Source organism: Crinia signifera, chromosome 4, assembly GCF_055691185.1.
Source record: "Crinia signifera chromosome 4, ASM5569118v1, whole genome shotgun sequence".
Taxonomy (NCBI): domain Eukaryota; kingdom Metazoa; phylum Chordata; class Amphibia; order Anura; family Myobatrachidae; genus Crinia; species Crinia signifera.
The window spans coordinates 12652917-12669552 of NC_139220.1; the positions used below are offsets into that span (position 1 = coordinate 12652917).

General features: G+C 49.5%; 1 protein-coding gene and 1 long non-coding RNA gene across 4 annotated transcripts; both read left to right on the forward strand.

The window, feature by feature from the left end:
- Nucleotides 1–29: 29 nt before the first annotated feature.
- FBXO7 (F-box protein 7) lies at nt 30–12857 on the forward strand. Of its 3 annotated transcripts, none has more exons than XM_083181132.1 (10): nt 30–157; nt 2261–2466; nt 6624–6873; nt 7416–7634; nt 7821–7965; nt 8441–8524; nt 9444–9539; nt 11078–11254; nt 12101–12138; nt 12369–12857. In XM_083181132.1, exons 2-10 carry the CDS (start codon nt 2339–2341, stop codon nt 12705–12707), a joined length of 1476 nt encoding a protein of 491 aa, XP_083037258.1. In that variant the 5' UTR covers nt 30–157; nt 2261–2338; the 3' UTR covers nt 12708–12857. The 3 variants fall into 3 exon arrangements, with proteins under 3 accessions (XP_083037258.1, XP_083037260.1, XP_083037259.1); XM_083181134.1 differs by lacking the exon at nt 30–157 and adding an exon at nt 210–304; XM_083181133.1 differs by lacking the exon at nt 30–157 and adding an exon at nt 354–571.
- A 1472-nt stretch (nt 12858–14329) lies between these two features.
- On the forward strand, nt 14330–15797 carry LOC146073736 (uncharacterized). Its single transcript, XR_014473301.1, has 2 exons — nt 14330–14815; nt 14962–15797. It is a non-coding gene; the product is annotated as an uncharacterized LOC146073736 (long non-coding RNA).
- The last annotated feature ends 839 nt before the right edge of the window (nt 15798–16636 follow it).

Consider the following 16636-nt stretch of genomic DNA (forward strand, 5'->3'; position numbering starts at 1 on the left):
TGGCCGCCAAAAGGTGACGGCGTGCGGCATCACGTGAGCGCAGCGTCACAACTCTCGCTGGCTGAGGGATGACTTCCGCCACACTCTTGCCGGAGCGGGACGTTGGCCGGCTGGCGGTGTAGTGACGTCACCGCGCTCTGGCTGCTGCTGCTGCTGGGTGAGTGTGTGAGAAGGCGGAAGTGTAGTAGGTCCGGCAGTGTGTGCGGGCGGTGACGCAGTGACTGAACAGAGTGGCCTTGGAATGCCACTCTGAGCTCTGATTTCACTGTGGGCGGTGTAGGGGCTGGACTGAAGTGCTTGCACTGTAACTTGTGTTCTGTGGCTTTATTACACGTTATTATCTACTCCCCCTCCCCCATTATGCTGCTCCTCCCCCCATACCCACTTCATTCTGTTTTGAGTGATGTATTAGCAGTATTAATACATACCATCCCTTCAAAGATAAGGCTCCTCCCCCTTGAGCAGCCCCACCCACCCTTATAAGTAAAGCCGCTCCTGTTTCTGCGGAGGTCCCCTCCCACTTTACCTGCAGCGCCGACCGTTTCAGCGTCCTCTCATCAGGACTGTCCAGGTAAAATCGGTGCCGCTATCAGACGCAAGGGGGCTCGTGTAATAAGCCTGAAAAAATGGAAGGTGCACCAGCCAATCAACTCCTAACTGTCATTTATCAAGCACAGCTGATTGGCTGGTGCATTGTCACCTTCCAGTTTACCAGACTTAATACATCTGCCTTAAGGTTACTCCTGTAATGGCAAATAGATTTCCTAGTTTCGGGAAGTCCTCCTGACAGAGCCCCCCTCCTGAATCTGTATGCGGTCCCTGGGTCGACAAGGTCTAGGTCGACATAGAAGGCAAAAAAAGTGAAAAACTTATGTCGACCATGTTGACCTAAAGTGTGTGTTGACCTGCCATTGTCGACGTTGGGTATGTCGACCATTCTTAGGTGTCAATTTAGTCATTGTCTATCATCTATACCTGGGGTAGCCAACTCCAGTCTTCGAGAGCTACCAACAGTTCATGTTTTCCAGATCTCCTCACAGAATCGCAAGTGAAGTAATTAGCTCCACCTGTGGATCTTTAAAAAAGTGTCAGTGATTAATAAGTGCACCTGTGCAGCAGCTGGGTTGTCTGGAAAATGTGAACTGTTGGTAGCTTTCGAGGACTGGAGTTGGCTACCACTGGTCTATACCGTAACCCCTGAATCACACGCCACTTTCTTTCTACACAGATTGCCTCATTGTACAGTGTCGGATGGGTGTGTGAGTGTGCGAAATGCGTCATCACACACTTGTTTTGTGAAGCCATCCCTCCTCTGATCTCTTTGCACATTTGACATCTCTCCCACCTGCAGTGCAACATGGTTTTACCCCTACGTCTCGCTGCATCCCCCACCCTGTGTATGTAGATACAATGACTATGTAGCACATGAATGAAGCGTTATGAAGGCAGGGATATACATGTATTGGAAGTAAAGGCAGGGCCGAAACTAGGGTTTCCGGCGCCCGGGGCAAGGCAGTCTTTTGGTGCCCCCCACCCCCCTAGTGATGCTGCTGCGCGCCGGAGGCGCGCCGAAATTTGGGGGGGGCGTGGCCTAATTTGGGGGCGTGGCCTATAGTCGCTGCTCTCCCGCGAGGCCACGCCCCCATTTTGCTGCTATGGGGGCATGACCCAGAGGCTCTGTGAGCCTCTAGCCATGCCCCCAGCCCCCTGGCTGCGGGAATAGACGCTGTGCGCATGCGCACAGCGTTTATTCCCCGCTGCTTAGTTAGCAGCTGACAGGGGGGACCGAACAACTGACGCCTTGTCCCTGGCGCCGGAGACCCCCCCTCCCCGCACAGTCCTCTCACCGCTCACCCCGCAGCCGCATCTTCGTCCGTCTCCTACTAGCGCTGCGGCGGGAAGCGCTGATGACTTCAAAAAGACTTGCCGGACGCTGATTGGCTGAATTCAGCCAATCAGCGTCCGACAAGTCTTTTCGAAGTCATCAGCGCTTCCTGCAGCCGCGCTAGTAGGAGATGGACGGACATACCTGTCAGCGCGCCCCTCACCTCCAGCGCCCGGTGCGCGTGACCCCCCAGCCCCCCCCTAGTTACGGCCCTGGTAAAGGGATAACAGTCTCTGTCCTATCACTGGCCCTGATCTTGTTTCTCAGTTCCCAAATATCCAGAAATGAAAGTGAAAGCTGGTTCTGTAGCAGGGGGGGTGCTAGATACATTGAGTCTGTGACTCAGCAGCTTGATGAATCTTTTCCTGTATACAGCTCTGCAGCACACTGGTCGGCACTGGGGACCCCATCCTATGATAGGACAGCTCCACGTACGCTACCAACACTCTGTGTATGAGGATGAAGCTTAGGGTGAGAGCGGGCAAGCAGACCCACCACCTGCTGCTGGAGGAGGAGAAGCCGCAGCTGGGAGACCTGCGGAGGAAGCTGTCTGAGTCTCTGCTCCCCTCGCTGGGGTACAGGTAGGTGGGCATGTAGTGCCAGGCACCAGATGAGGTGGTACGGGACATCACAGTGCATGTATCAGATCACAAACCGTTCTGACCATTTGACGCTCTTGTGATGCAGATATAGAAAACATATATATATATATATATATAACTACTCCTCACCCCTATGAGGTGAAGTACCGCCTCTGACACTAGAGGCACCGGACTGACCAAATTACTCCTTTGTGTGCTAAAAGATGTCATAACAAAGTGAAAGCAATTTGTGCACAGACACTGATCTGTTTCAAACTGGCTGGATATGGAGAGAGGGCGCTGTGAAGACCAATCTGGAGGTAGGAGCAGATAGGTACTGGGGTTGGGGTGGTGAGTTTGTGTGCTAAAAACCGTCACAGCTCAAAGTTAAAGTACTTTGCCAAATTCGTCATTTTGACAGGCTTTTTACTAGTTTCCTTGTTGGGTGCTCAGTAATGTGAGCTTATTAGGTTGTTTATATAGCGCACACATATACCGCAGCACTTTACGGAGATTGTTTAGTAATTTTCATCAGTCCGCTTGCCGCAGTGGAGCTTACAATCTATATTCCCTGGCACATGGACACACAATAGGTTTCGTTGTTTGGACAGTGGGAGGAGGCCGGAGCAGACACAGAGGAACATGCAACCTGCTCAGATAGGTCCCTACACTTATTCGTAGGTTGGTATTTATGTGCCACATTACCTCATATGTCCAGGGTGTGCAGTTTAGGGCCCCTCCCCCTATGTACTATATATTGTGTATTCATAACTAGCACCCCAACCACCTGTCCCAGAATGTTTTTAATTAGCGTGGACACTCAAGACTGCACACTCCAGCTTGGCACTATGAGGGTAATGCTGTGTACACACTGTCTGATTTCCTTTCCGATGTTGACGATATAGTCAACATCGGATCGGCATCGGATCAACATCGGATGCAGATCGCAAGGGTTTTAACCCTTGCGATCCCGATGCGCGTTCACGTATCGGAAGCCAGAAAGTCTTGGCTGCCTTGTCTATATAGTGCAGATCTGCACTATATAGTCAAGATTGGATGCAAATTGGATGTGCCTTGCGATCCGATCCACGATCCTATCTGATCGGATCGTGGATAGGATCTTAAGGCACATCTAACGTGTGTACACATCATAAGTCCTACTATACATATGCTGAGGGTTAAGGTCTGTACACACGTGTACAATTTAAACTATATTACAATTTAGACTATCTGCATACAATATATACAATTTAGACTATATAGTGCAGATCTGCACTATATAGTCTATGCAGCCAAGACTTTCTGGCTGCGATACGGGAGCGCGCATCGGGATCGCAAGGGTTAAAACCCATACAATCTGCATGAGATCCAGATGAGATTTTGACTATATAGTCAAAATCTCATGCACATTGTACAACTGTGTACACACCATTATAGTCTGTGGGACTGTGTTTGGGGCGCTGGGCTTTTTGGGCTGCTGTTGTTGGGCTGCTCCATGGCATCATATCGTACACTTTCCATCACCCCTTTAGTTTGTTTAGTATATATGTAGCACCCTCCACATTTATTATTACCTCTTACCTAGGTAAGTCTTATCACATATAATTTCCCCTATCCCTTTTACTATCAGTTCAATTTCACACTAATGTGATGCCATGGGGTGGTTCTGCTGGGCTGGCCTTGGGGACCCTGTGCCCTGGACCTGTCTCAGAGTAGTGTTAGGGACTTGTTCTATTGAGGTAACCTGGACGCAGTGGACAAGCTGATAATAATGGCCAACATTATGCTAATAACCTCAGAAATGCAATATAGCAAAGATATTAAAAGGTCTAGCATTTATATTTAGTGTGCACCTGCAAACTCCTCCTCCTGCTTGCTGCACTACAGGTCTCAGCAGGTAGCACCTCATATGTGGACAGAGGGGGTTGTGGATTCTGCACTCAATTGATTCTGTTTCTTGCCCTATATTATCGGGCTAATGCCGCTATTTTTATTTGTATGTAGCGGGGGTGCTATCCTGACCAACTGGGGGTCAGTGATCAAAAAAGGGGAGGAAAAAGACAGTTGTTTGTGGATGCACTCCTGATCGACAAGGATCGATACTTATATTTTGATAAGTTTTTATTTTTAAGTAAAACCGTGGGGATTCCTGTTGTCTTTATTTAATTGGTATTTGACAAGGATTTTTCCCACAAACTTGCGAAAATGAGAGGTTAAAAATATCCCAACATACATACATACACAAGGTGAGGAAAGGTAAAGGTTTGTGTTGGAAAGAGTTTTAAAACGTGTAGGCAGATTCTAATAGGATGCTGTTAATTTGGGTACTCTTTACCTAGCACGGCGCCCATCGCGGGCATCGCGGGTACATTTATGTCTGGCCGCGACGCGACCGACGCGATGCCCGCGATTTCCCATTGAAACCCATGTTAAACATGGAAATCGTGTCGGTCGCGTCGCGGCCGGCCATAAATGTACCCGCGATGCCCGCGACGCGATGCTCCCGATTTGCCATAGGAATCAATGTTAAAAGGCCCGATGGACACGATTTTACTGTTAAATGCCTCAATGGACCCGATTTTACCATAGGAAACAATGTTAAATGGGCCTTAGAGCCCAAATAGTTACCCTGAACTCTGAAATGGCCCCCCCAATTGTTTACGCCACCCCACGATCAACGTCAACCCGAAGCGTGGCGAGCGCAGCGAGCCCGCGAGGGGCGGCGGTACGCGTCCTCCGACCTTTTCATACCCCCACTATCCACGTCGGCGTGGAGTTGAGAATAGAATAGTGTGGCGAGCGCAGCGAGCCACCGAGCCCGAAGCGTGGCGAGCGGACGCGGATACCTTCACAGCTATACGCGTCCCCTCGCGGGCTTCACAGGTGTCCATGGCGACGCGGACACCTGTGAAGCCCGCGAAGGGACGCGTTTACCTGTGAAGGTATCCGCGTCCCCTCGCGGGGCTCGCTGCGCTCGCCACGCTTCGGGCTCGGTGGCTCGCTGCGCTCGCCACACTGTTCTATTCTCAACTCCACGCCGATGTGGATAGTGGGGGTATGAAAAGGTCGGAGGACGCGTACCGCTGCGCTCGCCACGCTTCGGGTTGACGTTGATCGTGGGGTGGCGTAAACAATTGGGGGGGCCATTTCAGAGTTCAGGGTAACTATTTGGGCTCTAAGGCCCATTTAACATTGTTTCCTATGGTAAAATCGGGTCCATTCAGCCATTTAACATGAAAATCGTGTCCATCGGGCCTTTTAACATTGATTCCTATGAACATTTTCATGAGTTGGTCACTTGTGTGGTTTGGCCAGAATTTAGCCTAAATTCTGGCCAAACCACACAAGTGACCAACTCATGAAAATGTATAAATAAAACCGCATCATCACACAACAGGAATAACGGTCAATAAAGACCAGTGGTAATTCATATAGATCTAAAACTACCACAACCTTTAATAAAATCTACACACCTCCCAACCAAACCCAGGGCACACTCCCAAAAATTGGGTGACCAAATTTATATAAACAGCGTGACACACAAACAATAAAACACATGTCACAAGGGAATACCACCTGAATATTACAAATTAACAGCATCCTATTAGAATCTGCCTACACGTTTTAAAACTCTTTCCAACACAAACCTTTACCTTTCCTCATCTTGTGTATGTATGTATGTTGGGATATTTTTAACCTCTCATTTTCGCAAGTTTGTGGGAAAATTCCTTGTCAAATACCAATTAAATAAAGACAACAGGAATCCCCACGGTTTTACTTAAAAAGAAAAACTTATCAAAATATAAGTATCGATCCTTGTCGATCAGGAGTGCATCCACAAACAACTGTCTTTTTCCTCCCCTTTTTTGAGCACCTCATATGTCCAGGGTGTGCAGTTTAGGGCCCCTCCTCCTATGTAACTTAGTAAAACAACAAGTTTTTTTTGTCCAACCCCCCAATTTGCTCTAACCACACCTCCTTTGGTCTCATTAGCATACATTTAATTTGCATGACCGTTCAGAACCCGACACGCAGCTAAACCAAGCCTAGAGGCCTGTCGCCTTACCCCATGCACCTTGTACAATCCTAACTACCAGCTAGAGGCCTGATAGTGGCCTTCGTTGGTCATCAGATTCACCTCTGAGTTGTCTTTCCAGCGCAGATACAGCTTTCACCATCACACTGAACGGCAGAGACGCCCTCACGGAGGAGGAACGTAGCCTGGAGTCCTGCGGCATCATATCCGGAGACCTCATTGTCCTCCTGATATCTCCTGCACCATCCTCACCCCCAGAGCCACCGCACACGCAGGCCCAGCACCCATCTGCCAGCTCTTCCCAGGCTTCCGCCAAGCCCATCGCTGCACCCTCCAATAGGCAGAGAGACGATGCAGGGAATGTAGCAGAGGTGGGTAATATGATGGGTACACTAACTTTTTGGAGGCAAAGAAAAATGGGTGACTTGGGTAAATTGAACAACTATAAAATCCTAAATGCTAGGTTTATAGATTTGTGGGAAGATTTGTTATTGGTGACATTTTAGTTCCCACACCGATCTCAGGAGGGATAATCTGTCGCAGCTGAGTAGATACACACACCCCCTGATGATGTCATATAATATGTGACCTCATTTACTTACAGAGCAATGCCTGCAGGAGCCTATTTCTCCCTGTGATAGGGAACAGGGGTTGTGGGGAATTTCTCCTATGTATTAAGCCTTAACAAGAGATAAATGCAAGGGTGATAAAGAGAGATGAACGTCGAGCCAATCACCTGCTAACTGCCATGTTACAGGCTGTGTTTGAAAAAAGTCAGTAAGGAGCTGATTGGCTGGACGTTTATCTCTCCTTATCACCCCGGCATTTATCTCTTGTTAAGGCTTAATACATCTGCCCCATTGTCTGTCTATATAACCGTCATAACTTCTCATTTGTTATCTAAATGAAACAGGATCCCGAGCCGAGTTCTTCTCACACTGACGAGGAGGCTGCCTTGCAGGACGTGGCCCTCGGCTGTACCCCGGAGCCCATGCTGTGCAGTGAGTCTGTAGATGGGAAGATTCCCCACTCCCTGGAGTCCCTGTACTCCTCCGCAAGCTGTGCCAGCGCCAACGATGCGCTTGTGGTCGCCCTCCACCTGCTTATGCTGGAGACCGGCTACGTGGAGCAGGTACGATGATAACTGACTGATATGTACTATTGTCACTGAGCGATATTTCTACAGCTGTACTTACACATCATTACCGTTCTCATCATTGTTCCATAAATGCAGTACCAGTAGTCTGCCACAAGGTGGCAGTGCAGCTCCTTATCATTGCTGGCTACACCCGCCTCATGCATCTCTCTTGTCCTGCAGAACGAGAGAAGCAAAGTTGCATCCATGCCGGAGGGCTGGCGCCGCGGGGATGGAGTCTACAACCTTCATTACTCTCACCCTCTGTGCGGGGAAAGTTCTGCTGCCCTGTTCTGCATGCCAATGGGAAGACTGCTCGTCGTCAATGGTGAGCTGTACATATCACCCCATACCTTTTAATTGGGGTGGATTGTCTGTAACCCTTCCCAGCGCTGTCATATCGTGTAAACCCCAACAAGTATTCACCCGTAATACTGTCAGTTTAAACTGTGGAAGGGAAGATCTAGCACAATGCAGAGATTTAACAGTAAAGGGAGAGATGTATCAAACCATGGGGCGAAAACGGAATCGGAGAAGTTCCGCATCACCTTCCAACTGTCATTTTTATAGAGTGTTCTAGATAAATTCAAATCTATGGGCAACTTCACAACTGTATCTCTCTCCAAGACTTGATACTTCTCCCCCACATAGATTAGAGATGTTTTACTGCTTTGAGTGAATTTTCTTCTTTTTGCAAAGATAATACATATTATAAACGATCATCTGATTCCTGTTAGTATTTATTGTTATCGGTTGTTTTTTATTATATATTATATAGTCTGTTATTATTTATGTGTTGGCAGCGACCTTAAGCATAAACAGCGGGATAAAGTGCGTGAAGCGGCTGCAGCTCCCCACCAATTCCTTCATCTCGTACCCAGGACAAGGTGAGAGCGAGTCCGGCTACGGGTAACAGTGTGTGTAATATATCATATCACCTCTTCTGTGCTTGCAAGTAGGGATGGCCATCGACCATCGATGATTCCAAATCATCGATAGTTTATGGCCGATGTCAAATACTTTTGCCATTGTTGAAGGAGAATCAGATGGTTTCCCTACATCGACGGCACAGCAGAAATTATGCTTTTTTTTTTTTTTTTTAAGGTGTCGGGACACAGAGCATAGAACCGCCCTCCCTTTCTGATTGGCTTATGGGCCAGACAGTCAAAGAGCATGGATGACCATCGGCAGCTAAAACTGTTGATGGATGTCCATCACATAGGGGTTATTCTGGTTCACTCCTACTAGCAAATTCCTTCTTAGATGGACAAAACCATGTGCACTGCAGGTGGGGCAGATGTGACATGTGCAGAGAGATTTAGATTTGGGTGGGGTTTTACTTCAAAGTGAAATCTATATTGCAGTGTAAAAATAATGCAGCCAGTATTTTCCCTGCACAGAAACAAAATATCTCACCCAAATCTAATTCTCTCTGCACATGTTCCATCTGCCCCACCTGCAGTGCACATGGATTTGTCAATCTATGAAAGAATTTGCCAGAAGGAGTGAACCAAAATAACCCCCATAGTTTGTAACTATCATTGGCTGGTTTCAGAATCCACAATGATGGCCATTGCACCGATGGCCATCCCTACTTGCAGGTAATAACTTTACCGATAGTGTCACCCGTGTGCTTCCTGTGCCCAGGAGGTATTTTCCCCGGACCCCGTATTTTTATGTGACACTACTAGAGGGCCGGAGCAGTGCTATGGTGGGAGCACAAAGTCCCTGTCGGAACACACTGTAAATGTAAATACAATAAGTGGTGTCTGTAATAGATGGTAATGCAGCTGGTTTCTCCTGCAGAGATTAACGTGGCCTCCGTGTACAGGGACCTGCAGAAGTTATCGCGTCTGTTTAAAGATCAGCTCGTCTACCCCTTACTGGCTGCCACGCGGCAAGGTATGAGCTATTATCTGTACAGCCCTCGGGAAGGGCTCTGTGTCGCTGACTGTGTGCTCTGCTCCCGGCTCTTATCTGTACAGCCCCCGGGAAGGGCTCTGTGTGTGGTTAGTTGTGTCGCTGACTGTGTGCTCTGCTCCCAGCTTTTATCTGTACAGCCCCCGGGAAGGGCTCTGTGTGTGGGTAGTTATGTCGCTGACTGTGTGCTCTGCTCCCAGCTTTTATCTGTACAGCCCCCGGGAAGGGCTCTGTGTGTGGTTAGATGTGTCGCTGACTGTGTGCTCTGCTCCTGGCTCTTATCTGTACAGCCCCCGGGAAGGGCTCTGTGTGTGGTTAGTTGTGTCGCTGACTGTGTGCTCTGCTCCCGGCTCTTATCTGTACAGCCCCCGGGAAGGGCTCTGTGTGTGGTCAGTTGTGTCGCTGACTGTGTGCTCTGCTCCCGGCTCTTCTCTGTACAGCCCCCGGTAAGGGCTCTGTGTGTGGTTAGTTGTGTCGCTGACTGTGTGCTCTGCTCCCGGCTCTTCTCTGTACAGCCCCCGGAAAGGGCTCTGTGTGTGGTTAGTTGTGTCGCTGACTGTGTGCTCTGCTCCCGGCTCTTATCTGTACAGCCCCCGGGAAGGGCTTTGTGTGTGGTCAGTTGTGTCGCTGACTGTGTGCTCTGCTCCTGGCTCTTCTCTATACAGCCCCCGGGAAGGGCTCTGTGTGTGGCTACTTGTGTCGCTGACTGTGTGCTCTGCTCCCGGCTCTTCTCTGTACAGCCCCCGGGAAGGGCTCTGTGTGTGGTCAGTTGTGTCGCTGACTGTGTGCTCTGCTCCCGGCTCTTATCTGTACAGCTCCCGGGAAGGGCTCTGTGTGGTTAGTTGTGTCGCTGACTGTGTGCTCTGCTCCCGGCTCTTATCTGTACAGCCCCCGGGAAGGGCTCTGTGTCGCTGACTGTGTGCTCTGCTCCCGGCTCTTCTCTGTACAGCCCCCGGGAAGGGCTCTGTGTGTGGTTACTTGTGTCGCTGACTGTGTGCTCTGCTCCCGGCTCTTCTCTGTACAGCCCCCGGGAAGGGCTCTGTGTGTGGTCAGTTGTGTCGCTGTGTGCTCTGCTCCCGGCTCTTCTCTGTACAGCCCCCGGGAAGGGCTCTGTGTCGCTGACTGTGTGCTCTGCTCCCGGCTCTTATCTGTACAGCCCCCGGGAAGGGCTCTGTGTGTGGTCAGTTGTGTCGCTGACTGTGTGCTCTGCTCCCAGCTCTTATCTGTACAGCCCCCGGGAAGGGCTCTGTGTGGTCAGTTGTGTCGCTGACTGTGTGCTCTGCTCCCTGCTCTTATCTGTACAGCCCCCGGGAAGGGCTCTGTGTGTGGTTACTTGTGTCGCTGACTGTGTGCTCTGCTCCCGGCTCTTCTCTGTACAGCCCCCGGGAAGGGCTCTGTGTGTGGTCAGTTGTGTCGCTGACTGTGTGCTCTGCTCCCGGCTCTTATCTGTACAGCCCCCGGGAAGGGCTCTGTGTGTGGTTACTTGTGACGCTGACTGTGTGCTCTGCTCCCGTCCACAGCCCTGGAGCTCCCGGACGTCTTTGGGTTGGTGGTTTTGCCGCTGGAGCTGAAGCTGCGGATCTTTCGTCTCCTGGACGTCCGCTCCATTCTGTCTCTTTGTGCCACCTGCAAAGACCTTCAGGCAGATATCGAAGACCCCTCACTCTGGAGGTTCTTGTACCTGCGAGATTTCCGAGGTGGGTTCCGCAATGGTCTTGTAAGGAAATCCAGAAGGGTGGTAATAGGCCATGGGGGATATATTTTATAATTTGCACCATTGTTCCTCCACTCATTGGTTTGATATATATCTGTGTCAGCCAATTGGTAGATCCACCTTGGACCAGTGACCCCTATGTAACATTGCTGCTCTTGTCCTATAACTCCCATCATCTTCCACACCAATACCTGCCCCCTACGCTGTCTGATCTGCCTAGTAGCTGGGGTGTAATACTGGCTCCGGTTATATCTCTTTAGAAGTTGTGGAGCGCCTAGTGCTAGGACACAGCGCTAGGACACAGCGCTCGCCATGATAAGTGTGAAACACTCCTAATGAACTATGTATTAATGAGCCTTTAAGGGAATGATCATTAGCCTCTATTTCTAAAGTGCCAGCATTATGCGCAGTGCTGTACATGGAGGGGTTTATGGTACAGAGAAATGTCATACAGGGACATGATACAGAAAGTTACAATGGGGCGGCCCAGTGAGCTTACGTTCTAAAAGGTATAAAGAAGATTTAAATGTAAGATAGTGGAATACAATAGTGGCAGCGGTGGGCAAGATAATAATAATTTTATTTATATAGCGCTCTTTCTCCAATAGGACTCAAGGCGCTTAACAGATAGAATTAATGTAATACAGTACAGGAACAATGAAGTACAGAAAAGCTTTTCATAAATGATAAAGGAATTCCAGAAATGCTTGAGTAAACAGGAAAGTCATGAGTCTGTTTTTGTAGATTCACGTGTCAACTGTAGAACGCTGGTGGTATCACTGCTTGTATCTTGTTGCTAGAATGTAACTGTTCTGTCTTATGTTACCAGACAATACTGCAAAGAGCCTGCAGACCGACTGGAAAAAGGTAGGTGCAGCTATAATGATATATACGGTATCAGTGAGTCCCCAATATCTGTAATCTGTATGTAAGTGTTGTACAGCAGATCCTGACACTCAACAGTATCTAACATGTGGCCCTGCGCTTACCGCACCATGCCCTATATAATACTGGAAGCAGTGGCCCCTTCCTGCCCTATAGTGGCCCCTTGCCAGAGTACCTCACCCCCCCCTTACACCTTTGCTTGTGTTCCGTAGCTGTACAAGAAGAGGAACAAGCAGAAGTCTACCGCTCTGCGCCGGAGATACGATCCCTACCTGCCGGACTTCCCCATGCCCCACCGCCCCGCTCCTTTCCCCCCAGACCATTACCCGCCCGGCTTCCCATACCCGCCTGGCATCATCGGGGGCGAATATGACCAGCGACCCATTCTGCCACTTGCCAGAGATCCCCTCTCGTTTTTGGTCCCGGGCAGAGACCCAGAGACAGGACAGTTCCGGCCCATCAGGCCTCGCTTCGATCCCCTGTCGCCAGGCCGCATTCATTGTCCCCCCAGGTCCGAGTGGGGGCCGTTCAGCCAAGGGGGATTTTTTTGAAGCGTTGGAGGTGGAAATGGAGCAGAGATGCTGAATTGCGACCTTTGTGGATGTGTTTGACCTCTCCGCCCCCTGAAGGTCATAGGTTACAGTAACAGCGACTAACCCTACTGTAGTACCTGCAGATAATAAACATGGACTTACTGCTTACAGCTGGTGCATTATCTGCGCTAATCCCCTGGGGATGATGAGGGTCGTAACTCCGCTAATACTCGTAATAAAAGTCTCATAACATCCTTCTGACGGCGGGCCTGGGTTATGTACCCACCACAAAATGCAGGGTTACACTCACAGGTTTATACCATGGTGACATGTTACCCTCATTCCACTGCTGACCTGATGCCTCTGCTGTGTTGGGACACAGCCCAACTGAGCCACAGCTCTGTACATCACAAAGGTGTTAGAGTTCTGGATTATAGTCCTAGCTGATGCAAGCGACCTCCACACCAACAATAAACAGAGGTGGGTATGTGTGGGGGCTTATAAACAGAGGTGGGTATGTGTCAGGCATATAAACAGAGGTGGGCATGTGTGGGGGCTTATAAACAGAGGTGGGTATATGTCAGGCATATAAACAGGTGGGTATGTGTGGGGGGCTTATAAACAGAGGTGGGTATGTGTCAGGGGCTTATAAACAGGTGGGCATGTGTGGGGGGCTTATAAACAGAGGTGGGTATGTGTGGGGGCTTATAAACAGAGGTGGGTATGTGTGGGGGCTTATAAACAGCGGTGGGTATGTGTGGGGGCTTATAAACAGAGGTGGGTATGTGTGGGGGGCTTATAAACAGAGGTGGTTATGTGTGGGGGCTTATAAACAGAGGTGGGTATGTGTCAGGGGCTTATAAACAGGTGGGCATGTGTGGAGGGCTTATAAACAGAGGTGGGTATGTGTGGGGGCTTATAAACAGAGGTGGGTATGTGTGGGGGCTTATAAACAGCGGTGGGTATGTGTGGGGGCTTATAAACAGAGGTGGGTATGTGTGGGGGCTTATAAACAGAGGTGGGTATGTGTCAGGCATATAAACAGAGGTGGGTATGTGTCAGGCATATAAAGAGAGGTGGGCATGTGTCGGGGGCTTATAAACAGAGGTGGGCATGTGTGGGGGGCTTATAAACAGAGGTGGGCATGTGTGTGTGGGGCTTATAAATAGAGGTTGGTATGTGTGGGGGCTTATAAATAGAGGTGGGTATGTGTGGGGGGCTTATAAATAGAGGTGGGTATGTGTGTGGGGCTTATAAATACAGGTGGGTATGTGTGGGGGGGGCTTATAAATAGAGGTGGGTATGTGTGTGGGGGGGGGGGCTTATAAACAGGTGGGTATGTGTGGGGGGCTTATAAACAGGTGGGCATGTGTGGGGGCTTATAAACAGGTGGGCATGTGTGTGTGTGTGGGGGCTTATAAACAGGTGGGCATGTGTGTGTGGGGGGGCTTATAAACAGGTGGGCATGTGTGGGGGCTTATAAACAGGTGGGCGTGTGGGGGGGCTTATAAACCGGTGGGCATGTGTGTGGGGGGGGGCTTATAAACAGAGGGGCATGTGTGTGGGGGCTTATAAACAGAGGGGCATGTGTGTGGGGGCTTATAAACAGAGGGGCATGTGTGTGGGGGCTTATAAACAGAGGTGGGCATGTGTGTGGGGGCTTATAAACAGAGGTGGGCATGTGTGTGGGGGCTTATAAACAGGTGGGCATGTGTGTGGGGGCTTATAAACAGGTGGGCATGTGTGTGGGGGCTTATAAACAGGTGGGCATGTGTGTGGGGGCTTATAAACAGGTGGACATGTGTGTGGGGGCTTATAAACAGGTGGGCATGTGTGTGGGGAGCTTATAAACAGAGGTGGGCATGTGTGTGGGGGCTTATAAACAGAGGTGGGCATGTGTGGGGGCTTATAAACAGGTGGGCATGTGTGGGGGCTTATAAACATGTGGGCATGTGTGGGGGGGCTTAAAACAGGTGGGCATGTGTGTGGGGGATTATAAACAGAGGTGGGCATGTGTGTAGGGGGCTCATAAACAGGTGGGCATGTGTGTGTGGGGCTTATAAACAGGTGGGCATGTGTGGGGGCTTATAAACAGGTGGGCATGTGTGTGGGGGGCTTATAAACAGGTGGGCATGTTTGTGTGGGGGGCTTATAAACAGGTGGGCATGTGTGTGGGGGGCTTATAAATAGGTGGGCATGTGTCAGGGGCTTCTAAACAGAGGTGGGCGTGTGTGTGGGGCTTATAAACAGAGGTGGGTGGGCTTATAAACAGGTGGGCATGTATCGGGGGCTTATAAACAGAGGTGGGTGTGTGTGTGGGGCTATCCAGCGACACATCCTCTGCAGAAAACTAGATTGTAAACTTTATAAGTTCAACTCCTGGAAATCTTTTAAGCATTAAATTATAAATTGTAACATTTGTCTCCTAAGTTTAATTCCAGGCGCAGTTTCACATACTGTGTAACAGAACAGGTATCACTTTAGTGTGTGTAGGCTTGCCATACTGTCCCTTTAAACTGGGACACATGTCTCCTGGTTTTAATCCGCCACAGAACTGGTGTAATGCATGATTTACGTTTTAAAGGGATTTTTTTTTAGATTCATCCTGGATTTCCCCTTTCCCTTTATATGCAGTAATGTCGGTATCCCCTCCACTGGATTTTATGGTGACTTTAAGGAGAGTAAAGGGGTGACCGTAACCTGACTGATCCCTGCTGCGTATTTGACCCCGGTATTGATGACAATTAGTAATCGGCATTGTTGTATCAATCACTAATTGGGTACTCGCTGGATAGACTGATTTATCAAGTGACATTTGTTACCCTAAGCCAGGCATGTCCAAACTGCGGCCCTACAGCTTTGGTAAAACTACACCTCCCAGCATGCCTTGCCATCGTTTTAGTATTCCCTAATAGCAAAACTGTGGCAAGGCATGATGGGACTTGTAGTTTCACAACAGCACGAGGGCCATAGTTTGGACATGCCTGCTTAAGCACCAGGTCTGCTGTCTCTATATAGTTGTATCAGACGGGGAGACCAGAGTCTGTTGTCTCTCAGGGCAACAAAAATGGACCTAGATGATGATGATAATAAAAGAGATTCCTTTTATGTTCTGGAATATTCGGCTTTTTGTGCATAGGGAACACGGGGGGGGGGTCCCATAAGTTCCGTTTTTAGCAGTGAGGATATGAAAGATCGAATAGTGACTCCTAGCTATGAAGCGAGGAGCTTACAATCTATGTTCCCTACCACATATACTGTACACGCACATACAGACATTTCGCTTTTTCTTTCTCATTTTTTATTCTGTCAATAAATAAACACAAGTACACGGAACATAAAGCAGGAAGATCCTGGAGAAAAGAAAGCGAGGAATCCAAGGCCACATCTCCTGTTTCCCCTTCCCAAAACGTGATTATTCCCTCTGCCCAGTGTCCCTGCAGCGTCGCACAGTCTGACTCTGTCTTATATAACCTCTGGGCGGACGCAGGAATGTAATGGCGCTGCCCGTCCTTTCCTCCGTACAGCCGCGCCCCGAAGACACGGCGGAGGAGCTAATAACGTAACAGTGCTCTTAGTTCATCTCATTTTAGTGGCCTGAGCCCATAGAGACGGGGAGGGATTCCCAGTGAAGTGTGTATTGCTATAGGGTTGTATTATGTGCCCTTCTGCCAAACCCCTGCGGGAGGCGGCCTTTTGAAGAGGCTTGCAGCATATGGCTGTGTATGGCTATGGTCTAGTTCAGGGGTGTCCAAACTTTTTGCGACGAGGGCCAGATTTGGTGAAGTGTAAATGTGTGGGGGGCCGACCATTCAGTCTGACATTCTTTGAATCATTAATCACATCAGAATGGTCCCCCACTCTATGCCCCCCAGCCTGCCCCCATTCACTGTATGTCCCCGAGCCTGCCCCTCCTTCACTGTATGTCCCCCATTCACTGTATGTTC